Source organism: Giraffa tippelskirchi, chromosome 3, assembly GCF_054371585.1.
Source record: "Giraffa tippelskirchi isolate mGirTip1 chromosome 3, T2T-mGirTip1v1.2.pri, whole genome shotgun sequence".
In the NCBI taxonomy this organism is placed as follows: Eukaryota; Metazoa; Chordata; class Mammalia; order Artiodactyla; family Giraffidae; genus Giraffa; species Giraffa tippelskirchi.
The window spans coordinates 20,596,659-20,621,951 of NC_137277.1; the positions used below are offsets into that span (position 1 = coordinate 20,596,659).

The following is a 25,293-nucleotide window of genomic DNA, read 5'->3' on the forward strand; positions in this document are numbered from 1 at the left end:
AAGAGTAGCCCCCGCTGCAACTAGGGAAGGCCCAAGTGCAGCAACAAAGCTAGCTCGCAATCAAAAATAAATAAGATCTTTAAAAAAAAAAAGTTCATACATCTCTTAAAAAAGAATCAAGGGAATTCCGCTGGCTGTCCGGTGTTTGGGACTGCCCAATCTCACTGCCAGCAGCCCTGGGTTCCATCCCTGGCTGAGGAATTAAGATCCAGCATGCAACCAGGTGCATCTCCCGTGAGACTGTGCCTCCCATTTCTCAGTGAATGGAAACCAAAAGTTTACTTAGATACTCAAGCCAAACACCTGGAAGGCATCCTTTCCTTCACTTCTCTGGTTGCCAAGTCCTGTAGATTTATCCTTTAACTCTCTGATCTGTACATATCAGGTCTGCTAACTCAGTGCCCCTAGTTCTGCTTTTGTCTCCTTACAGTCCACTCTCCAAGCAGCCCACCAGAGATATTTTTAAAGGTGCATCTGATTAAGCCACTCCCTTGCCTGAAGCCTCAAAGTGGCTTTTATTCATATTTTAAACAAGTTTGTATGAAACAGTAATTGTGGACCAAGCACTATGTAAAAACACCTGAAGGTTAAACACCTCATTTAACCTTCACAGCGATCTGCCAAGTTAGACAGTATCCCGGTTTTAAAAAAAAAATTAGTTCAGAAACAGTAAGTTACTTGTTCACCCTCATCCACTTAACTGGGGCTCAGTCTCAAGTCTTTTTTTCCATTTTTACTCCAAGGCCGTTCTAAACCTTTAAATAAAAATCCAACGGTGCCACTCGAGACACTAATGGGTGAGGGTCTAAGGTGGCTTTTGTTTCACAAAACGACCACGAAGAACACGCTGCTCTCTAGGAAGAGGAAAGAGCCGTCGTCCCTATGGGCATGTGGATGGGCGGCCTCCGGGGAAGACAGTCATAACGGGAACACAACAATTGCCCCTTACCAGAGAGGGACGCCGTAAGACAGACGCGGCGGCGCGTGCGCAGACCCAGCGGCGGCCGGCTCCGCCCCGCGCCCACTATTTATTCCCAGAATTCCTCTGTGTCGCACCAGAACGGCAGGATCGTTCGGAGACTGGGGAGTCGGGCGCGGCGGCGTCAAGATGGCGGCTGCGGCTGTGGCGGCGGCGGCAGCGGCGGCCGCGGCTGCGTCTCTGCAGGTGCTAGAGATGGAGAGCATGGAGACAGCCGCCGCCGGCTCCGCGGGGCTGGCCGCCGAAGTCAGAGGTAGCGGCACGGTGGACTTCGGGCCTGGGCCTGGTTTGTCTGCAATGGAGGCGAGCGGGGGCGACCCGGGCCCGGAGGCCGAGGATTTCGAGTGCAGCTCTCACTGCTCCGAGCTGTCGTGGAGGCAGAACGAACAGCGGCGCCAGGGCCTCTTCTGCGACATCACCTTGTGCTTCGGCGGTGCGGGAGGCCGAGAGTTCCGGGCCCACCGCTCGGTGCTGGCCGCCGCCACCGAGTACTTCACGCCCCTGCTCTCGGGCCAGTTCTCCGAGTCCCGCTCGGGCCGTGTGGAGATGCGCAAGTGGAGCTCCGAGCCCGGGCCCGAACCCGACACGGTGGAAGCCGTTATCGAATACATGTACACTGGGCGCATCCGTGTCAGCACGGGCAGTGTGCACGAGGTGCTGGAGTTGGCCGACAGGTAGGGGACGGAAGCGGGATGCGGAGGGCGGGGGTGGAGATGCTCGCCGACCGCGGGCCGCATCCAGGGAGGGCGCGGGAAAAGGCGGGGAGGGCAGTGCCCTGCGTGGGCTCGAGTGAGCCCTAACGAAGTGCATTCGTTTGATATTTGTTGAGCGCCTGCTGTGTGTTGTGGAGACGCCACTGCGCTGGGCACAGAGGATGCAGCTGGTCAGTCAGGCGAGGGGTCGTGTCTCCAGGTGAAGAGACAAAGGCAATGAAAAATCCGCTCTTAATGAGTACAGTGTTGACATTTTAAAAGGATAATAATTGCGTAAAGACCTTTAACAGGAGGTGACATTTAAATCGACCGTTAAATGGCAAGGGAATACTGGCCATGCAAAGATGGGGAATGACCATTCCTGGCAGATAGCGCAAAGGCCCCGCATCTCGTTTGGCTTAGAGAAGAAGTAAAGGAAAATTCAGTGATCTAGGGGGTGAAGGGGAGAAGGGTGTGTGAAATGCGTTGGAAAAAGGAGTTTGGATTTTACAAGGTGATGTGAAGCTGGCTAAAGAAATGATTTGACTGAAATATTTTTAAGATGATTCTGCTGCTGTGGAAAATGGGTTTTAGAGGGCCCAGATGGATATTCCAGAAACTATTTAGGAAGCAGGTGAATGCAGTTTGGAGATGGGGAGGAGCCTTTTGGGGCAGTATTCTATGTGCATATTTGTTATTTGAACGACTACCTCCTGAGTCAGACACTGGGTTCTGAGCATCTGGGGATTCAGCAGTGAACAAAATAGACAAAAGTCCCTTTCCGCGTTGCATTTACATAAGTAGGTGGACGACAAATAAAACAGCATGTTGGATGATTGCTCTAGCTATTTTGAAAAATAAAGGATGGCGGGTCATACAGAAAATGTTGATGTAAAAAAGCTGTTTTTTAAATTGAATGGATAGAGAAATCCTCCTGAAGAAAAAGACATTTGCAAAGAATCGAAAGAGGTGTAGCTAAGAGTGTTTCAGGTAGGGGACATCTCAGGTGCAAAGATCCTGAGATGAAGCTTCTCTGGAGGCTAGCGAATAGCAAAAAGGCAAAAGGCTAGTGTGGCTGGATCAGAGGGGTGCAGGGCAAGAGAAGTAGGAGAGGCCTGAGGGTGGTAATGGGGATGGATCCAGATCCCACAGGATTGTGTCAGCCTGTGGAAGGACTTGGCCTCATACTCTGAGTAACATGGGAAGGTTTAGGGTAGAGTAATGATGCAGTCTGTTTTGGAGAATTCTGCTGTGTTGAGAAAAAGTATGAGGTGGTGGGGAAGGGGCTGCAAGGGCAGAAGCAGAGAGACTAGGAGGTTGTTACAGAGGTGGTAGAGGCTTGGACTGAGGAGGGAGAAGTAAAAGGGATGAGAAATGCTTTGATTCTAGATGTATTTTGAAGGCAGAGGAGAGAAATTTGCCAGTGGATTTGACGTGAGGGATGAGGGAAAAGACTGCTGGTTTTTTTACCCATTGGAAAGATGGTGTTATTATTGATTAAGATGTGGAAAACTGCAGGAAAGTGTTTGGGAGGAAGATCAGAAGTTTGGTTTCTGGTCCAGGAAATGTCTTCTACTAGATGTCTAATAGGACATTGGATGGAAGAGCATTGGGAGCTAGAGATTGGGAGGAAATTAGCATATAGATGGTAATTAAAGCTTTGGGACTAGATAAAATTACTTAGGAAGAGAGTGTAGATAGAAAAGAGAAACCGCAGGACTGAGCTCTGGGGTTCTCCAGAATGTTAAAGAGACACCAGCATTGCACCTGATCCCATGGAAGCCTCGAGTGTGTCAAGGAGGGAGCAGCCAATCATGTCAACTCCGTCACTTGTAAGTGATGATTGGATTTGGCGATAATAGAGGTCATTGATGGCACTGACGAGAGCCATTTACGTACGTCTGACCATTGGGACTTCCCTGGTGGTCCAGTGGCTAAAATGCCACACTTCCAATGCAGGGGGCCCAGGTTCTATCCCTGATCTGGGACCTAGATCCCACATGCCACAACTAAAAGATACCTCAAGCAGCCAAATAATACAGTATCTTTAAAAAATAGTATTTAAGAAATAGTCTGTCAAGAGGATCAGAAAAATGATACTCATGGACCTGTGTGAGGAGTCATCCAGGGAGGTCTTCTTCCCTCTGTAAGCTAGGAGATGGGCTTCCCAGGTGACTCAGTGGTAAAGAATCCGCCTGCCAATGCAGGAGGTGCAGGAGACTCTGGTTGGATCCCTGGGTCGGGAAGATCTCTGGAGGAGGAAATGGCAACCCACTCCAGTATTCTTGTCTGGAAAATTCCATGGACAGAGCAGCCTGGCGGGCTACCGTCCATGGGGTCACAAAAGAGTCGGACTCGACTGAGTGACTAAGCACGCATGCACACAACCTGAGAGATCCTGGGGTGTGTGTGTGCTGATGAAAATGGATCCATGGAAGAGGAGAAATTGATGTTATACGGACCAGAGTCTTTGAAACCAAGAAGGGGATAGAATCCATATTAAAAGTGGAAAAGTTGGACTGCGAAGGCAGAGTATAGGGTACGTCTGTAGGCAGACAGATTGAATAGTGGGTGGGAATTCTCTGGTGGTCCAGGGATTAGGACTCATTGCTTTCACTGCTGGGACCCAGGTTGAAGCACTAAAATCCTTCAAGCCTCTTGATGTGGCTGGGGGAAAAAAAAAAGGATTGGATGATGGGAAAATGAAGTTTTTGCCTGATTGCTTCTGTTTTCTCAAAGCATGATACTGGGTCATCTATTTGAGGGTGGGGTGGAATGTGGCAGGTGGATGTCTGAAAGGGGTGGTTTGTTGAATGCAGATGGATAGAGAAGGGTCATTGCGCTCACTCCAGCTCTGTTTTCTTCTGTCATGTGAACTTGTGTTCTTTCAGATTTACCCCTCCTTTACTGGAGACTTGGGTGAGGAGAGGAGAGAACACCCCCAGACAATTTACTTAAAACTTGAACTTCTCTCCATATGTCAGTTGCTGAGTAGCCACTTTGTGTTTGACACTATGCCCTGCAACCATCACAGCCAGTCTTACCCATCAGCTTTGAGGCAGGATTCCTTTACAACCCCTCCTCCCCCATATAGTCTGTCTGTTGATCATACCTACCTTGTGGGGCACTTACAATGTAAAGCGATAATAGGAAGTGCCCAGCATGATCCCTGTCAGGTGACACATACCTAGTATACGACAGGCAGCTATTGTTTTCATAGGGCAGTGTTTCCAAACACCTGTCCAAGGAAATATGTGTTGGGTGACCTGGAGCACCTGCGAAAAATCACAAGTAGAAGGTGGGGAAGCCCAAGAAAGAGTGACCCTGGCACCCAGGCACATTTGAGAGCCACTAGAGCTCTTACCACTCTGCCTTGTCTCTGTCTTATGTCTGAGATGGTATGCTCCCTGATGAGGGTAAAGGGAGCCTGTCTTGAAATTCATCTTCATATCACAAGTCAGTTAGTTATTAAGCACAATAATCATAGTAGCAAGTGGTTACTAAAGTGAGAGAGGCCTGGACTGACCGGTGAAGTCATTCTTAAATTGTTTACGTTCTCCATTCTGGAGATTTAAGCCTTAGTGTGTGTGCTAAATCGCTGCAGTCGTGTCCAACTCTGCGACCCTATGGACTCTCAGCCCTCCAGCCTCCTCCGTCCATGGAATTCTCCAGGCAAGTATACTGGAGCGGGTTGCCATGCCCTTACTCCTTAGCAGTGGTCTCAAATTGGCCACCCTTAGGGCTTAATTCTGCCAGATTAATTTATGTGAGCCAACAACATCTAGTCAGCTACATGCCAAACCGCTTTTCTTTTTAATGTGGACGGGCCTACACATTTTCTGTTGTTTTATTTCTTGGCTCCTTCAGAATCTTTGAGTTTGCCTTGCCACTCCTGCTTTAATGAGAACCCAGCTCAGGACAAAACCCCTGAGCACCGCCCCTGCCCCTACCCCTGGGTTACTCAGGGAGAAAGCTCTGGTGACGAGAAGATTAAAACCTCTGACACAGGGAGGGGGGTTCAGGATGGGCAACACATGTAAACCCATGGCTGATTCATGTCAATGTATGGCAAAAACTACTACAATATTGTAAAGCAATTAGCCTCCAACTAAAATAAATAAATTTATTTAAAAACAAACAAACAAACAAAAACCTCTGACACAAAGCCTGCGCTACCATTCCATCTGAAATCCAACCAGACAGCCTCCCAGGAGTCACAGTTTTTTATACCATGTAGTTGATGCTTAAGGAAGTCTCTTCATTAAGACCCAGTCTCATCTAAGAAAAGACTGGTTACTGGCCAGGGACTTGGGCAGGATGGCACAGACAAGTTTGAATTGAGATTTGCCTTTGCCAAGGGTAAATTACAGTGGAAACAGAGTGTAGGACTGTTGTTCTTTATTAAAGGATATGTTCTGAAATACCCTACATAATCAAAAACTCCATTTTGTGTGTGTATCACAAAATTTTGTATAATATATAATTACATGTAAACTATCTAATGTAAATATATAAAGATGATTTTTACATATGCTTTTAAACATACTTTCCAGCACAATCCTGTTTAATTTGGGAGGATTTGCTTTTTTTTTTTCAAGTGCTATGAATGAAGTGAGGTGAAACTTATATTTCAGTTTGTATAATTTAGATGTTCTCAAAGAGCATTTTCAAAGTATGTACATTTGAAAATTAATCCTTCCTCTTTTTCTTGGTTTTAGGTTCCTATTAATTCGTTTAAAAGAGTTTTGTGGAGAATTTCTCAAGAAAAAGCTTCATCTCTCTAACTGTGTGGCCATTCATAGCTTAGCTCACATGTATACCCTAAGCCAGCTTGCTCTGAAAGCGGCGGATATGATACGGAGAAACTTCCACAAAGTAATTCAGGATGAGGAATTTTATACTTTACCTTTCCACCTCATCCGAGACTGGCTGTCAGACTTGGAGATCACAGTTGATTCCGAAGAGGTTCTATTCGAAACAGTTTTGAAGTGGGTTCAGAGAAATGCTGAAGAGAGAGAGAGATACTTTGAAGAACTTTTTAAATTGCTCAGATTGTCCCAGATGAAACCTACTTACCTTACTCGTCATGTCAAACCAGAGAGGCTGGTGGCCAATAACGAAGTTTGCGTCAAGTTGGTGGCCGATGCAGTGGAGAGGCATGCTCTGAGAGCTGAGAACATACAGTCTGGCACATTCCAGCATCCTGCTTCTCATGTCTCATTATTACCTCGCTATGGGCAAAACATGGACGTGATCATGGTTATTGGAGGCGTGTCAGAAGGAGGGGACTATTTAAGTGAATGTGTGGGATATTTTGTCGATGAGGACAGATGGGTAAACCTACCCCATATCCATAATCACCTTGATGGACATGCCGTTGCAGTAACAGAATCCTACGTGTATGTTGCTGGGTCGATGGAACCAGGGTTCGCTAAAACTGTGGAAAGGTATAATCCAAATTTGAATACCTGGGAACACGTTTGTAGTCTGATGACAAGGAAGCATTCTTTTGGGCTAACAGAAGTCAAGGGAAAGCTCTACAGCATTGGAGGACATGGCAACTTCAGTCCTGGTTTTAAAGATGTGACTGTTTATAATCCCGAGCTAGATAAATGGCACAACTTGGAATCAGCACCAAAGATTCTTCGGGATGTGAAAGCGCTAGCCATTGAGGACCGGTTTGTGTACATCGCTGCCCGCACTCCTGTGGACCGGGACACTGAAGATGGATTAAAGGCTGTCATTACTTGCTATGACACAGAGACTCGACAGTGGCAAGATGTGGAATCTTTGCCACTTATTGACAATTACTGCTTTTTCCAAATGTCTGTGGTCAACTCAAACTTTTATCAGACAGCCTCATGCTGCCCCAAGAGTTATTCTTTAGAAAATGAAGAGGCGATACGAAAAATCGCCAGCCAGGTTTCCGATGAGATCCTTGAAAGTTTACCCCCGGAAGTCCTAAGCATTGAAGGAGCGGCCATTTGCTATTACAAAGATGACGTTTTCATTATTGGAGGCTGGAAAAACAGTGATGATATTGACAAACAGTATCGAAAAGAAGCCTACCGATACTGTGCTGAGAGAAAGCGGTGGATGCTTCTTCCTCCCATGCCACAACCCCGTTGTCGAGCCACTGCCTGCCATGTGAGAATCCCATACCGGTACTTGCATGGCACTCAGAGATATCCTATGCCTCAAAACTTAATGTGGCAGAAGGACCGGATCAGACAGATGCAAGAAATACATCGACATGCCCTAAACATGCGGCGAGTGCCAAGCTCTCAGATAGAATGCTAGGTTCTTTGATGCGTGCAGCTTAAAACAGACCTGTTCGTGAGGCTGAAGATACCCAGACTGTTACTTGAAAAAGTAGGTCAATAACTTATTTTCTACATGAATGGATTATCACCCCATATAAAGGAAATATAGTTAAAAACTGAAGAATGGGAAAATCAATTCAGTACGTGGTAATTTTTGTTAGTTTGCAATCTTTATCTGTCGTTGGTTTGTGTGTATGTTGGTGAAATAAGATCTTATTAAAGATAAATGGAAAAACCAGGTGTAGTTACTTGGCTGTTTTTCTGCCAACAATTTATAAGTTCTTTGTCTTAGAGACTTATGTTTTGAGCATGCTTTAAGCACCGATTTTATTTGCACATTTATTTTGATAATCTTTTTCATTTTTTTTCCTGAATGGTTGGTTTTGACAAGATCAGAATGCATGAATTGAGCCCTCAATCTATAGGAGGAATGTGCAATAGTGAGGTTGAAGTCTGAAGGAAAAAGCACAATGTTTCAGCAAGATGATTTCACAATGTTTGCATTGCTATTTTGTTGTCTCTGTTTATCTTGAAATACTATCTTGTTTATTTCTAGAAGACATGACTGATGAGAAATTTGTGATTGGCATTTATGGAGTGTTTTTCATTTCTTTAGCATCTCTGTTGTAAACTTCAAGCCATCACTCTGAGATAATGGTGGTTAGCAAGAGTACTGATCTTTAGCTGATGAATTGATTACAGAGGAAGTTATATCTTTGAAATTTGTTTCTCTAAGCAGAAAAATATTACTAGTCGAGAGTAAGAAATCAAAGGCATTGAAAAATTTTAAAACACTTTTTTTAGGAGTTACTTGAAGATAAGTTACTGAGTGGAAATGCCTATGACAATCGACACTCAATGCCTTTAGTTTTAAATTTTGCTCTAATGCATATTATATGGAATCCTCATCATTCCTTTCTAAAAGAAACTTTTTTCAAAATAGGAAGGAAGTAACAGTTTAGGGAAATGTTGCTAAAGAGAAGCCTTATTATTTCTCAACCTGGGTTATTATGTTTTATCCATTTGCCCTAGACCTTCATTGAAACTTTGCCTGAGCCTAGACTACAACATTTGGGCACATAATTACGGCTCTTAAAAATTGATCACTGTGGTTATCTTTTATTTATTCTAATGCATTCTTCTGATCTTCTTACCTGTGCCCAGGCAGTATGCAAATTATCACAGGTTGACCTTTGGCACTCAGTTAACATAAGAAACTCCTGCTCTAGTGGTTTGAAGTGTGGGGTCCAGTATACTTTTCTTGTTTCTTTCAGAATGTTTCTACCTACTTGGACATTCTGGAATACTATTCTAGAAGGTAAATTCCAAGTGCAGTGATTTTTTTTTTCCCTCAATGAGTTTACATTATAGTTCTTACCAGTCAGATCAAACATCAAAAGAAAAAGCACAGCCAGAAATTTTGGCTCTCAGTGTGCTGCAGCACTATTAATGCTTAGCCCTTGGACTCTATACTAAGAAATTACCTGAAATTTCTAAATTGGTATCCCTGCCTAAGAACATTTTTGAAAAATGTGTTGGAAATCTTCTTTAAATGCATCTAATTTAGTCCAGGGTAGGGATGGGAAACTGCAAGTCTATGTCTATATGAGGATATATTATCCTACCCCATCTCTACCATTTCCTTAATTTCCATTTATTTGTAGCTATTTTAATACAAGTTATTAGATTCTGAGAAGTGCTGATTAGTTGTGAGAGGTCTATGCAAGACAGAAAGGCTCACTGAATGGCGTTCTCATTTCTCTCTGATAGACTATACTAGCAAACTTCCTTTTCTTGATGGTGCTGAAATAATTTAGTAGCACACTAAGGTACCAGTTTCTCTCCAGGAGGGTGTGATGTCAGGTTTTTTAATTGCTTTTTTTTTTTTCTGGTCTCAGAGATGTCTTCTGAGATAGTCATTACCAAGTTACTTGTAGGGTTGTCTTTTTTTCACATGATGTGGCAGAAGCCATAACTCATAAGATTTAGGTATAATCTGGTTTTGAAAACGTGATTGAAACTTGTTTTTTAACTCGGCAGGCAGCCTAGGCCATGGCTGGAAAGAGAGGGTAAGTCCTTCCTTGCATGATCATGTGTGCAAGGGTTCCTGACCACTGAATTCCTAATTTTCATATTTAAATTCATATGTGTGATTTCACATCGATAACTTGTGTTTCTAAAATATCCTCACTAACTTGTTAATAAGGAAAGAAACCAAATTTGCTTAAATCTGTTCAAGGCTGACATTCTGAAATTTTAAACTAGAAATAACATCCCTCAGCATTTGGAAAGGTTCTGATTATGATGACCAGCCTGAAATGGCTCTTTGGGAAAGAAATTTCCTTTTTAATGAAAACTGAAGATTGCATTTGACAATTTAAGCAGTTAAAAATACAGCTTTAAAAAGGCAGCTTAACATGCATTTAAGCAAGCCTTTTTTGTTGTTGTTGCTTTTGTTTTGTAGAAGGAAAAGAGGGGAATTGATTATATCAAAAAGTAAGAACTGTATATAACTTTAAGTGAGGCTGCTTAGATCTTGGAATGGATATCTTTTGACTATACCTACCCCACCACGGTTTGAAACACACAAAAAGCCCAGTGTACATATTGAGAATGTCAGTCATGAGCTTAGTGTTTAAGTAATACTTCTCACTTGCAGTTGTTTGCATGATTAGTCTTGTGTATCTTGATATACAACTTTGCTTTTGCTGTGCCAGTTCAAAACTACTTTGCTTTAAAAAGAAAGAAAACCTAAAAATTTATGGACATCAGTTTTGTCTTGATTACTGGGTTTTGTATAGCATTTCTGGGACCAAAAAATAAATTGAAATCTTTTTTTATGTAGAACAGAGGTTTGAAGCTGGAAAGATAATGTTTATGGCAGATTTGTGTGCTTTCGTATATTGAACTCTTTAGGCTGCCGGTAAGGCAGTTTCTAGAGCACACTTACTTTTTTCCTCTTTTATGTTTATTGACTAGTGTAGCATGTGGTATGTTTAAATACTTCATTCTCTGCTTCATAATTCTGATATGAACACTATACTATAGGTAGACAGGTAAGCTGAATTGTACATTTTAGTTACTTGGCCTAATCAAGCATAACCAAAGGGATGTTTTTTGTACTTGCCTAAACTAAGCTTGAAAAGTGTGTATCAGCCATATTTCATGTCTTTTCCAAACACGTAGAATTGTGAAGCAAGTCCTCTGCCTACACTAGAAAAACAGGGTGTTTATAGGTTGTCATTTAATGGTAGACTATTTGGAGAAACACTTCAGTCTCTCCTTTTTCAAATTGTTAAACATTTTGGCACAGTTCATTACTCCAGCTTGTTACTTTCTTGAGAATAGTCCATTTTTGTTTTTGTTATAATGCTTACATTATAACATGTTTTGGTCATTGGAAACAAAACAGCTCATAGCCCAGTGATGTAATACAATAACAGTAACACAATATAGTAGTCATTTTGCTTCAAGGAATTTAATTAGATAGCCAAATAACTGCTCGTTGTTGATTACCTTTGTTGGGCTTTTGTCTTACTCTGTATGGCCATCACTGCGAATGTCTGACCGTGAAGCACATACAGTAGAGCACTTGTTGACCTAATCCTCAACCTAATGCACGCGCACTCATTGAAAAGTAGTGCTTGCTGTGTGGCTGAAGGTCTTAGGGTCTGTGTGCGGGGGCTCATTGAGTTATATGTAAAATAAGTACTTAGTTCAAGTTGATACAGTGAGTTTTCTGGGCTAGCAGTATCGAGCCCCTATCTTACCGCAAGTATAATCTTGACTGTCTCCCTTTAATTAAGTCAGAGATGTAGAATTTAGGACAGTCTGAGACATTACCTTGTAAAATAGCTTGTTTTATGTTCCTAAAGATACCTTGTTCTGTGTTAGAGCTACTAATCATCCTGATGTAAGTTTTAAATAAATGTATTTCTTTAGAGCTGACTTGCACTGTGATTTCTCTTTTTAATTATGGACCATTGAATATAATTGCTTCCTTCTTCCCCTGGTACTCTCTTCTGTCATCCAACCCTTGGCTCCCTTAAGTTGAACATTTTCCAGTACTCTTACATGTTTAAACACTGCATTTATTTAAAAAAAGAATTAATTCTTATTGCTTAGACTTTTTATTAGCTAATATGAAGAGGCTCATACAGGTAGGGTACTTGTCGAGGCAGAGTACTTTACTTCATCTCGCAGTGCTAGTCCTGTGAAGTTGTCCCGTCTAGCTGCATATTCCCCAACGTTGGCCAGCCCTGGTACCACACAGCAGCTCAGAGCACTGCGGTATATACTCATGTCGTGAGCATCATACCACTCGTCAGTCTTCTCATCATAGCACTCAACATTAAAGGTGGTGGTAAAGCCATTAAAACCACCCACCACAAACAAGAGGTCGTCTACCACCTCGATGCCAAAATTGCTACGAGGATTAAACATAGTGGGGATCGTGCGCCAACTGTTAGCCACTGGGCTGTAGGCTTCTGCACTCCTAAGTCGATTAGCTCCGTCAAAGCCGCCTACCTGTGGACAGCAGAGGAAACACGACTGGCTGTTAACCCACGCTTCTGTTCACTGAGGATCCCCTCCTTGCGGGGGACCCGTGATTTCATACCTCCCTCTTCCACTATCTTCCATGAATAAAAAGCTTCCAAATGCTTCCCACTGGTAGTGTAAACCTATTTGCTGATAGAAAACCTAGGCTATCAATTTTGTTGTATGAAAGAAACTCACCGCATATACGTGTTCTCCATAAGCAATTACACCTATCCCACTCCTCCTGCTTCTCATGGGTGCTATGACCGTCCACTGATTACTCTCAGCGTTGTACACTTCTGCTGTAAACAGGCATTCGTTTCCATTAAACCCACCACATATGTAGACCTGTGTGAAGAGAGTTCCAAGATGAGTAAAATTGTTACTTCTGGGGAGTAGAAAGAAAGAGGGTATATATGATGGTGGCTGGGGGCAGAGGACACTTCAGATGCCAGCCTGCAGTCTGAGTTTTTTCCACACATGCACGCATTGCTTTTTAATAAGTAAAAGATAGTTACAAAGGGCCACTTAGTCATCGGATGAAGGGGTTAGTATTGCAAGGTGAATACCGCCACTTCTGTTTTCCATCCACCTCAAAAAACAAAGAGCAGTATTTCCGCCTTCCCTGGGGGTCTCACCTTTCCATAGAGTGTTGTGGCACTCGCATCACTCCTCTGCTCATGCATGGGGGCAATGAGTGTCCACTGGTTGGTCTCTGGCTCATAACGTTCAGCAGTGTTGAGACGCACATAGCCATCAAAGCCTCCCATGGCGTAAATAAAATTGCTGAGGACTGTCACACTGACGTAGCAACGCCTGGAGTGCATTGGGGCCACCTGCTGCCAGGTTTTCTTGACTGGATCAAAACGCTTAACACTATTGAAATAGTCCACACTATCGAAGCCGCCAATGATATAAACATAGCCTTTCAAATAGGCTGCCCCATGGTAGGCACGAGGACTTTCTTCTTCACAAGTGACATTCACCCATCTGTCTGCCCGAGCATCATATGCCTCAATGGCATTGGTGGGGCTCCCACCACTCCAGCCACCAATTGCAAATAGAATGGCATAGGGCAGGCGGGGCCTGGTGAGTGGGTTGGTGAAATCAGAATTAGAAGGTCCGTTCATATTTAGATCATACATGGCCTTCAGAGCGTTAATGATGACTGGCTTGCATTCCTCGCTGTCTTTGACATAGTCATTCATTTTAACATTGTTCATGAAATACTCAGCATGCATTAGGGCCAGGCGAACCTAAGAAGGAAATACAGAAAGTCATTCAGATGAGGTGAGGTGTCTGAAAAACCCGTGTCCTTAAGCCCACAATATCACAGCCTCCTCTGAATGCACTAGGGTCATGTTCTATTTTTGTAACTTACATTTGGATGCTGAGAATGAGTGAGAGAGAAGCCACCTCTAGTGGTCACAGGGCTAGTCCATTCCTTGGCCCCTGGACAGGACTTTTAGACCAGAAAAAGCGTGGTCATTGTTCAGTGATTGGATATCTATGTCTGTCTATATAAAGTAACATGAATTAGCACCAGATGGCTACAATTGAGTGCAATGCTCATGATCTGGTTTCTAGTCCAACCCGTTTTGGTTAGGGAAACTCACAGAAGGAAAGAGGTGAAAGGAAGACCTTTTAGAATTCTTTTGAAGGCCTTCTCCTTCCCCCACTATCAGAATTTTGGTCAAAGAAAATAACTGGGGCAGAAGGAACTAGCCATGCTAGGGGCAAAGAAAGCTTCAAAATTCCAGAGAATGGCAGGGGATGCCTTCTACATATGTACGTATATAAGTGACTGCGTGCTAAATCGTTTCAGTTGTGTCCAACTCTGTGACCCTATGGACCGGAGCCCACCAGGCTCCTCTGTCTACGGGATTGTCCAGGCAAGAATATTGGAGTGGGTTGCCATGCCCTCATCCAAGGGATCTTCCTGACCGAGGGATCAAACCCAAGTCGCTTACATCTCCTGCATTGGCAGGCAGGTTCTTTACCACTAGCGCTGCCTGAGAAGCCCACATATATAAGCATATATTTATATATATATATTATATATAAGTATATATATATAAATATAACTACAACTCTGGCATCTGTCAAATATCTGAGTGTAGTCCTTGGGGCAATCCCACTGGGATTAATGAATCAAAAGTGAGCAATTAAGGGAATTCCCCGGTGGTCCAGTGGTTAGGACTCCAAGTGAACTTCCACGCTAGGGGCATGGCTTTGATCCCTGGGCATGGAACTGACTCAGTTGGTAAAGAATCCACCTGCAATGCAGGAGATCCCCGTTTGATCCCTGGGTTGGGAAGATCCCCTGGGGAAGGGAACGGCTACCCACTGCAGTATTCTGGCCTGGAGAATTCCATGAACTATATAGTCCATGGGGTTGCAAACAGTCAGACACGACTGAGCGACTTTCACGTCACTTCGTGGAACTAAGATCCCACAAGTTACATGGCTCAGCCAGAAAAAAGAGTGAACAATTAAAACATCCCACAAAAAATAACTAAATGACCTTGGGAAGCAAAACTGAAATATGTTGCTTCCTATTTTGGGGGTCATGAGAAATCCATTTTAAAATGGCCTCAAATACAGCATCTTCTTGTTTGACGTTGAGCTCATCTTTCTCAATGATATCCTTAAGTTCAGTGACTGAGAGCTCTAAAAACTCTGCTGAGACTTTCACCATCTCCTCAAAGTTGTGCAGTATGAACATATAGGCCTTCTGCCTCAGCTCAGGGCAGTAGTAGTAGTCTGTGAACTTGCAGATGCCGATACAGTTATCCAAACACAGCTCCGACTTGAGGAACTCACAGCAACCCCTGACAATACCCATGATGTTAAATTGGTCTGCAGCAGCCAAGAGTTTCTCCACGTTATCCGGTGTGATGGGGACCGTCCGGGTGTATGCATATTCGATAATCAGCTTCATCATGTCGGGGGAAATGCCAGGGATGTTGTATACCTTCTTTTCAGTGTTGTTCCAGCCACTTGTAAACAAAGCTCTGGAAGAGACACAAAAACTAGCAGTCACTGAAATATTTCTCTCTGGTCTGCCATGTTTCCCCTGCCCCCCCGCCCCCGCCCCGCCGACCTTTTCTTGTGGAGAGTTTGGACATTTTCCAAATGGCGCACAGTAAGTATGTTGGAAATACATTGGTGTGAGATGAGAGGGGGGAGAGTAGGCTTTATATAGTGGGCAAAGAACCTTTCCAAGATCTTTGGTCACTTTTAGTCCTATTTTCATGATCAGTAGCCCTTTTCCCCATTTTAGGGATGAAGAAATTGAGATCTACAGCTGGTAGTACAACCCAGATCTTTTCTGTCTCAGCCCATTGTCCACCAAACTCTACCTCAATTAAAGAAATTAAACTTGAGCAAACACACTTTTAAAACAAGTATTATTCATATCCAGAATCTGATCACTTCTCACCACTCCTGTTGCTGTCTTCTTAGTCTGAGCCACCATCATCTCTTGCCTCGATTATTGCAAATAAATCCCCTAACTCGGCAGTCCTCAACCTTTTTGGCACCATGCACCAGTTTTGTGGAAAACAATTTTTCCATGGACTGGGAGGTAGGGATGGTTTCAGGATGATTCTCATAAGGAGCCTGCAACCTAGATCCCTCGCATGCACAGTTCACAGTAGGGTTCACATTCCTGAGAGAATCTAATGCCACTTATCTGACAGGAGGTGGAGCTCAGGCAGTCATGAGAGTGATGGGGATCAGCCGTAAATACAGGTGAAGCTTCACCCCGCCTGCCACTTACCTCCTGCTGTGCAGCCTGGTTCCTAATAGGCCGGTATCAATCCGTGACCTGGAGGTTGGGGACCCCTGCCCTAACTGATCTCTCTGCTTCTGCCCTTGACACCTCCAGAGTTTACAGTCTTATCCCAGCCCCTAAAGTGATCCTTTTGAGTTTATGCTCCTCTTCCACTCAGAAACTTCCACTGGCTTCCCTTATTATTTACAGAGTAAAATATAAAATCCTTACCAGGGACTACAAAAGACCCCTGAGATCTGGACCACGAATACCTCTCTAATCATATTTCCTCTCGCCTTCCTTCTCACCTTATTCCAGCCCTTCTGGCTTTGCTTTCCTTCAATACACCAGAGATGCTTCCATCTTGGGTCCTTTGCACTTTGCTTTCTACTCGGCCTGGAAGGCTCCCCCCAGATTTCCATATTTTCCAAGACCTCACCCCCTGGAAGTCATTCCTCAAATGTCACTTTGTCAGCAAAATGGTAATCCTATTTAAAATGACTACCAACCACTCCCTATCTTCTTTTTCCCTAGCAATTATGATCTGATATATATTTTATTAAATGCCTATTCCCCCTATTTGAAGGTAAACTTTATGAGAACAGGAATATTTATGTGTTGTTTTATTTCCAGTACCTGTCACAAAATATGTACTCAATAAGAAATTGTTGAATGAATAAATGACCACTATTCCACAATTATTTATTGGGTCCTTTCTAAATAGCTGGGTACTTTTCTAGGTATTGCAGAAGTCCCTGCCCTAATATATTTTTGCATCCTTTTTCTAGGAAGTTTAAGGAAATATGGGCTCAGAGATCAAATTCTCTGTCAAAGAAGACTGCAAACCTATAGCCTCTGGGCCAAATTCAACCCAATTCCTCTATTTTTGTCCTGCTCAAGAGTTAAGAATTTTTAACATTTTTAAATTGGGAAAAATATTGTGACACCTGGAAATTATAATAAATTCAAATTTTGATAATCAAATAATTTTATTGGAACACAGCCATGTCCTTTCAGTTAGAATTGTCCATGGCTATTTTCCGTCTCTTCTTGATCTCTTCTACTTCTACTAGGTCTCTACTGTCTCTATCCTTTATTGTGCCCATCTTTGTGTGAAATGTTCCCTTGGTATTTCCAATTTTCCTAAAGAGATCTCTAGTCTTTCCCCTTCTGTTGTTTTCCTCTGTATCTTTGCATTGTTCATTGAAGAAGGCCTTGTCTCTCCTTGTTATTCTGAAACTCTGCGTTTAGTTGGGTGTACCTTTCCCTTCCTCTCTTGCTTTTTTTACTTCTCTTCTGAAGCTATTTGTGAAGCCTCCTCAGGTAACCACTTTGCCTTCTTGCTTTTCTTTTTTTTTTTTTGTTTTTTTGTTTTGTTTTGTTTTGTTTTGCCTTCTTGCTTTTCTTTGGGATGGTTTTGTTTGCTGCCTCCTGTACAATATTACAGACCTCTGCCCATACTTCTTCAGGCACACTGTTTACTAGATCTAATCCCTTCTATCTATTCGTCACCTCCAATGCATATTCATAGGGGATTTGATTCAAGTTGTACCTGGCTGGCCTAGTGGTTTTCCCTGCTTTCTTTAGTTTAAGCCTGAATTTTGTTACGAGAAGCTGATGGTCTGAGCGACAGTCAGTTCCAAGTCTTGTTTTTGCTGACTGTATACAGCTTCTCTGTCTTTGACTACAAAGAATGTAATCAATTTGATTTTGGTATTGACCATTTGGTGATGTCCACGTGTAAAATCGTCTCTTGTGTTGTTGAAAAAGGGTGTTTGCTATGACCAGTGCATTCTCTTGGCAGAATTCTGTTAGCCTTTGCCCTGCTTCATTTTGTATTCCAAGGTCAAACTTGCCTGTTACTTGCCTGTTAGGTTTTCTTGAATTCCTACTTTTGCAATCCAATCCCCAATGATGAATAGAACATCTTTGGTGTTAGTTCTAGGAGGTCTTCTACGTCTTCACAGAAGTGATTAACTTCAGCTTCTTTTGGCATCGGTGGTTGGGGCATAGACTTGACTACTGTGAAGTTGAATGGTTTGCCTTGGAAACGAACCAATATCATTCTGTCATTTTTGATATAACATCTAAGTACTGCATTTCACACTCTTTTGTTGACTATGAGGGCTACTCCATTTATTCTATTGGATTCTTGCCTGCAGTACTAGATATAATGGTCAACTAAATTAAATGACTGCTGATGGAAGTAAATCTGATGCTGTAAAGAACAATATTGCATAGGAACCTGGAATGTTAGGTCCATGAATCAAGATAAATTAGAAGTGGTCAAACAGGAGATGGCAAGAGTGAACATTGACATTTTAGGAATCGGTAAATTAAAATGGACTGGAATGGGTGAATTTAATTCAGATGACCATTATATCTACTATTGTGGGCAAGAATCCCTTAGGAGAAATAGAGTAGCCCTCATAGTCAACAGAAGAGTCTGAAATGCAGTACTTGGGTGCAGTCTCAAAAATTACAGAATGATCTCTGTTTGTTTTCAAGGCAAACCATTCATTATCACAGTAATCCAAGTCTATGCCCCAACCACTAATGCTGAAGAAGGTGAAATTGAATGGTTCTGTGAATACCTATAAGAACTTCTAGAACTAATGCCAAAAAAAGATACCCTTTTCATCATAGGGGACTGGAATGCAAAAGTAGCAAGTAAAGAGATACCTGGAGTAACAGGAAAATTTGGCCTTGGAGTACAGAATGAAGCAGGACAAAGGTTAACAGAGTTTTGCCAAGAGAATGCACTGGTCATAGCAAATGCCCTCTTCCAACAATACAAGAGAAGACGCTACACATGAACATCACTAGTTGGTCAATACCGAAATCAGATTGATTATATTCTTTGCAGCCAAAGACGGAGAAGCTCTATACAATCAGCAAAAACAAGACTGGGAGCTGACTGTGGCTCAGATCATGAACACCTTTTTGCAAAATTCAGAATTAAATTGAAGAAAGAGGGAAAACCACTAAGCCATTCAGGTGTGACCTAAATCAAATCCCTTATGATTATACAGTGGAAGTGACAAGTAGATTCAAGGGATTAGATCTGATAGACAGAGTGCCTGAAGAACTATGGATGGAGGTTGGTGACATTGCACAGGAGGCAGTGATCAAGACCATCTCCCAGAAAAAGAAATGCAAAAATGCAAAACGGTTGTCTGAGGAGGCCTTACAAATAGATTAAACAAGAAGAGAAGTGAAAGGCAAAGGAGAAAAGGAAATATATACCCATCTGAATGGAGAGTTCCAAAGGATAACAAGGAGAGATAAGAAAACCTTCCTCAGTGATAAATGTGAAGAAATAGAGGAAAACAATAGAGTGGGAAAGACTAGAGATCTCTTCAAAAAAATTAGAGATGCCAAGAGAACATTTCATGCAAAGGTGGGCACAATAAAGGGCAGAAATGGTATGGACCTAACAGCAGAAGTTATTAAGAAAAGGTGGCAAGTATACACAGAAGAACTATGCAAAAAAGATCCTAATGACCCAGATAACCATGATCCAGATCACTCACCTAGAGCCAGACATCCTGGAATGTGAAGTCAAATGGGTCTTAGGAAGCATCACTGTGAACAAAGCTAGTGGAGGTGATGGAATTCCAGTTGAGCTATTTCAAATCCTAAAAGATGATGCTGTGAAAGTGCTGCACTCATTATGCCAGCAAATTTGGAAAACTCAGCAGCCACAGGACTGGAAAAGGTCAATTTTCATTCCAATCCCAAAGAAAGGCAATGCCAAAGAATGTTCACACTGCCGCACAATTGTACTCATCTCACATGCTAGCAAAGTAATGCTCAAAATTCTCCAAGCCAGGCTTCAACAGTATGTGAACTGAGAACTTCCAGATGTTCAAGCTGGATTTAGAAAAGGCAGAGGAACCAGAGATCAAATTGCCAACATGTTGGATCATCAAAAAAGCAAGAGAGTTCCGGAAAAGCATCTACAGCTTTATTGACTACGCCAAAGCCTTTGACTGTGTGGATCACAACAAACTGGAAAATTCTTCAAGAGATGGGAATACCAGACCACCTTACCTGCCTCCTGAGAAATCTGTGTGCAGGTCAAGAAGCAACAGTTAGAACTGGACATGGAACAATGGACTGGTTCCATGTTGGGAAAGGAGTACATCAAGGATACCCTGCTTATTTAACTTATATGCAGAGTACATCGTGTGAAATGCTGGGCTGGATGAAGCACAAGCTGGAATCAAGATTGCCAGGAGAAATATCAATAACCTCAGAAACGTGGATGACACCACCCTTATAGAAGAAAGCAAAGAAGAACTAAAGAGCCTCTTGATGAAGGGGAAAGAGGAGAGTGAAAAACCTGGCTTAAAACTCAACATTCAAAAAACGAAGATCATGGCATCTGGTCCCATCATTTCATGACAAATAGATGGGGAAACAATGGAAACAGTGACAGACGTTATTTTCTCGGGCTCCAAAATCACTGCAGATGGTGACTGCAGCTATGAAGTTAAAAGACGCTTGCTCCTTGGAAGAAAAGTTATGACAAACCTAAACAGCATATTAAAAAGCAGAGACATTACTTTGCCGACAAAGGTCCGTCTACTCAAAGCTATGGTTTTTCCAGTAGTCATGTATGGATGTGAGAGTTGGACTATAAAGAAAGCTGAGCGCCAAAGAATTGATGCTTTTGAACTGTGGTGTTGGAGAAGACTCTTGAGAGTGCCTTGGTCAGCAAGGAAATCAAACCAGTCAATCCTAAAGGAAGTCCTGAATATTCATTGGAAGGATTGATGCTGAAGCTGAAACTCCAATACTTTGGCCACCTGATGCAAAGAACTGATTCACTGGAAAAGACCCTGATGCTGGGAAAGACTGAAGGCAGGAGGAGAAGGGGACGACGGAGGATGAGATGGTTGGATGGCATCACCAACTTGATGGATGTGAGTTTGAGCAAGCTTTGGGAGTTGGTGATAGACAGGGAAGACTGGCGTGCTAAAGTCCATGGGGTCACAAAGAGTTGGACACAACTGAGCAACTGAACTGAACTGAAATTAAATTCGCCTGTTTCCATATATTTTAGTCCACTGATTCCTAATATATCAATGTTTATTCTTACCATCTCCTGCTTGACCACGTCCAATTTACCTTGATTTATGGACCTAACATTCCAGGTTCCTATGCAATACTGTTCTTTGCAGCATCGGATTTTACTTTCATCACCAAACACATCCATAACTGAGCGTCATTTCCACTTTGGCCCAGCCACTTCATTCTTTCTGGGACTATTAGTAGTTGTCCTTCACTCTTCCCAGTAGCATATTGGACACCTTCCGACTTGGGGGACTCATCTTTCGGTGTCATATCTTTTTGTCTTTTTATACATTTCCTGGGGTTCTCATGGCAAGTATACTGGGGTGGTTTGCCATTCCCTCATTTAGTCAGAACTCTCCACTGTGACCCGTCCATCTTGGGTGGCCCTACATGACATGGCTCATAGCTTCATTGAGTTATGCAAGTCCCTTTACCACAAAAAGGCATCCAGAGTCAGACATTCTGGAGTGTGAAGTCAAGTGGGCCTTAGAAAGCACTGCTGTCAGTACAGCTAGTGGGACTTCCCTGGTGATCCAGAGGTTAAGAATCTGCTTGCCAATGAAGGGGACACAGGTTCAATCACTTGTCCAGGAAGATTCCACATATTACAGAGTGATTAAGCCTGTGTGCCATAGCTACGGAGCCTGAGCTCTGCAATGAGAAGCTTGTGAACTGCAACTAGAAAGTAGCCCCCACTCTCCACAACTAGAGAAAGCCCACGCACAGCAATGAAAACCCAGCAAAGTCAAAAACAAAAGTATAAATTATTGAAAATAAATAAATACAGCTAGTCAATATGATGGAACCAGTTCAGTTCAGTTCAGTCACTCAGTCGTGTCTGACTCTTTGCGACCCCATGAATTGCAGCTCGCCAGGCCTCTCTGTCCATCACCAACTCCCGGAGTCTACCCAAACCCATGTCCATCGAGTCGGTGATGCCATCCAACCATCTCATCCTCTGTCGTCCCCTTCTCCTCCCGCCCCCAATCCTACCCAGCATTAGGGTCTTTTCCAATGAGTCAACCCTTTGCATGAGGTGGCCAAAGTATTGGAGTTTCAGCTTCGACATCAGACCTTCCAATGAACACCCAAGATTGATCTCTTTTAGGATGGATTGATTGGATCTCCTTGCAGTCCAAGGGACTCTCAAGAGTCTTCTCCAACACCACAGTTCAAAAGCATCAATTCTTTGGCGCTCAGCTTTCTTCACCGTCCAACTCTCACATCCATACATGACCACTGGAAAAACCATAGGCTTGACTAGATGGACTTTTGTTGGCAAAGTAATGTCTCTGCTTTTAAATATGCTATCTAGGTTGGCCATAGCCTTCCTTCCAAGGAGTAAGCGTCTTTTAATTTCATGGCTGCAGTCACCATCAGCAGTGATTCTGGAGCCCAGAAAAATAAAGTCTGACACTGTTTCCAAAAAAAAAAAAAAAAAATTTTTTTTTTTTTGGAATTCCTGTAGAGCTATTTAAAATCCTAAAAGATGATGCTATCAAAGTGCTGCACTCAATATGTCAGCAAATCTGGAAAACCCACTAATGGCCACAGCACTGGAAAAGGTCAATCCTCATCCCAATTCCCAAGAAGGGCAGTACTAAAGAATGTTCAAACCACCAGACAATTGCACTCACCTCTCGTGCTAGTAAGGTTATCCTCAAAATCCTGCATACTAGACTTCAGCATTACATGAACCGAGAACTTTCAGATGTCCAAGTTAGGTTTAGAAAAGGCAGAGGAACCAGAAATCAAATTGCCAACATTCATTGGATCACAGAGAAAGCAAGGGAATTCCAGAAAAACATCTACCTCTGTTTCATTAACCACACTAAAGCCTTTGACTGTGTGGATCATAACAAACTGGGGAAAACTCTCAAAGAGATGGGGATACCAGACCATCTTATCTGTCCCCTGAGGAACCTATATGTGGGTCAAGAAGCAACAGTTAGAATAATGTGTGGAACAAATGACTGGTTCAGAATTGAGGAAGGGGTATGATAAAGTTGTTTGCCGTCACCCTGTTAATTTAACTTACGTGCTGAGCACATCTTGAGAAATGTCAGGCTGGATGAGTTACAAGCTGGAATCAAGATTGGCGGGAGAAACATCAACAACCTCAGATATGTGGATGATAACACTCTAATGGCAGAAATTGAAGAGGAACTAAAGAACCTCTTGATGAGGGTAAGGGAGGAGAGTAAAAAAAGCCGACTTAAAACTAAATATTAAAAAAACTAAGATCATGGCATCCAGCCGCATCACTTCATGGCAAATAGAAGAGGAAAAGGTGGAAGCAGTGACAGATTTCCTCTTCTTGGGCTCTAAAATCACTGTGGATGGTGACTGCAGCCATGAAATTAGAAGACAGTTGCTTCCTGGCAGGAAAGCTGTGACAAACCTAGACAGTGTGTTGAAGAGCAAAGACATCGCTTTGCCAAGAAAGTCTGTATAGTCACGGCTATGGTCTTTCCAGTAATCATATATGGTTGTGAGAGCTAGACCATAAAGAAGGCAGCATGCCAAAGAATTGTTGTCTTCGAACTGTGGTGCTGGAGAAGACTCTTGAGACCCCCTTGAACAGCAAGTCAATCTTAAAGAAAATCAACCCTGAATACTCATTAGAAGGACTGACGCTGAAGCTGAAGCTCCAATATTTTGGTTACCTGATGCAAACAGCTGACTCATTGGAAAAGACCCTGATGCTGGGAAAGATTGAGGGCGGAAGGAGAAGAGGGCATCAGAGGATGAGATGGCTGTATGACATCACCGATACAATGCACATGAACTTGGGCATACTCTGGGAGATGGTGAGGGACAGGGAGGCCTGGTGTGCTGCAGTCCATGGGGTCATGAAGAGCCAGACGCAACTGGGCGACTGAACAACAACAAAACATGGCTGCTATCGCACTGAAAGCAGAGTGGAGTAGTTGTGACAAAGACTGTGTGGCCTGCAAAAATCTACTTAAAATATGCACTATTCGACCTTTTTGTATACCCTGCTCTAGGTTTACATGAATGAGAATTTTTAGCAACGGGTGGGACACACTTACCATATCTTCATTGGAACTGAGTACTCAAATATTTTCAGCTCATAAGCAAGATAGCTCTTTACCTTCCTGATTACAACACTTTCGGCTCAAATTTCCTTTTTCTTCTGATAAATATTTCCTGGGTTCTTTCCCTTCATCCTCTTTCCCGCCCTCTCTGTCCTTGTTAATTTATCACCCTGCCTGAAACAGTCTCAGATAGGGGCTTAAGGGGTAGCTGAAGTGGCACTGTCACCTAGGTTTAAGTAGGAAATCAAGTACAGATGTCCAACTGTCCCAAAGGTTGGTGTGGGTGCAAATCAAACCAAAAAAAGTACCTGACCCACCAACAGCTGGTTGAAATTCAACTGAAAACCAGAGAGGCTCCGGCCCTGGTTGGGCCTCTTCAGAAAACAAAGGAGCCAGTCCACAGGAGCCCAGGGCTTTGACAGGGTCCCTAAACTTAAGATCATGGGGTGGGAAACATGAAATGAACCAAAATGCCTCAGAATGAGCCCAGTTCCCCCTTTGGCTTAGTTCAGCAACCCTGTTATACCTAAAGTAGGAACTGCAGCTACAGAGGATGTTCTTGTGGGCATTGAACTCAAAGCCATTGACCTTGATGACCACGTCGCAGAGCTTGCCCTCTAGCCTAAGCTCATTGAAGATCTCACAGGTCATCGCACTCATCTTCCTCTCCATGTGAGGCTGGTGGAACCGTGTGGAGGCCGCCGCGCTCTCCATCTCCATGGCACCCTGGGATCAGCGGAGAGAGGCTGCTCTCCTAGGGTGTCGGGGAGGATTGTGGGGGGGGCCCCTTTAGCCAGCTGTCGCTCCTTTTCCCTACTACATCTTTCATATAGGGCCCATTAGGCAG

The 25,293-nt window shown here is 43.2% G+C and overlaps 2 protein-coding genes across 3 annotated transcripts; one reads left to right on the forward strand and one right to left on the reverse strand.

Annotated features, from left to right (window-relative positions):
- Positions 1-1,057: 1,057 nt before the first annotated feature.
- On the forward strand, positions 1,058-11,942 carry KLHL11 (kelch like family member 11). Of its 2 annotated transcripts, XR_014078950.1 has the most exons (3): positions 1,058-1,653; positions 6,390-8,043; positions 10,035-11,942. XR_014078950.1 is itself a non-coding variant. In XM_081577620.1 (2 exons), the coding sequence occupies exons 1-2, from the start codon at positions 1,109-1,111 to the stop codon at positions 7,969-7,971; spliced, it is 2,127 nt and encodes a 708-aa protein (XP_081433746.1). In that variant the 5' UTR covers positions 1,058-1,108; the 3' UTR covers positions 7,972-8,232. The 2 variants fall into 2 exon arrangements, 1 of the variants encoding a protein (XP_081433746.1); XM_081577620.1 differs by lacking the exon at positions 10,035-11,942 and having other exon boundaries at positions 6,390-8,232.
- A 166-nt stretch (positions 11,943-12,108) lies between these two features.
- Positions 12,109-25,278, reverse strand: KLHL10 (kelch like family member 10). Its single transcript, XM_081577627.1, has 5 exons — positions 24,973-25,278; positions 15,058-15,547; positions 13,172-13,789; positions 12,732-12,881; positions 12,109-12,521 (listed from the first exon to the last, which is right to left on the reverse strand). Exons 1-5 carry the CDS (start codon positions 25,164-25,166, stop codon positions 12,147-12,149), a joined length of 1,827 nt encoding a protein of 608 aa, XP_081433753.1. The 5' UTR covers positions 25,167-25,278; the 3' UTR covers positions 12,109-12,146.
- Positions 25,279-25,293: the final 15 nt, after the last annotated feature.

Bases quoted from the DNA above. Each gene is read 5' to 3' on its own strand.
- KLHL11 (XM_081577620.1), top strand. From the start codon at position 1,109: ATGGCGGCTGCGGCTGTGGCGGCGGCGGCAGCGGCGGCCGCGGCTGCG. The intron at 1,654-6,389 runs GTAGGGGACGGA...TCTTGGTTTTAG, and splicing joins GTGCTGGAGTTGGCCGACAG to GTTCCTATTAATTCGTTTAA.
- KLHL10 (XM_081577627.1), bottom strand. From the start codon at position 25,166: ATGGAGATGGAGAGCGCGGCGGCCTCCACACGGTTCCACCAGCCTCAC. The intron at 13,790-15,057 runs GTCATTTAGTTA...TTTCCTTCTTAG, and splicing joins TTTCAGTTTTGCTTCCCAAG to GTTCGCCTGGCCCTAATGCA. The intron at 12,882-13,171 runs GTGAGACCCCCA...CTCTTCACACAG, and splicing joins CCACAACACTCTATGGAAAG to GTCTACATATGTGGTGGGTT.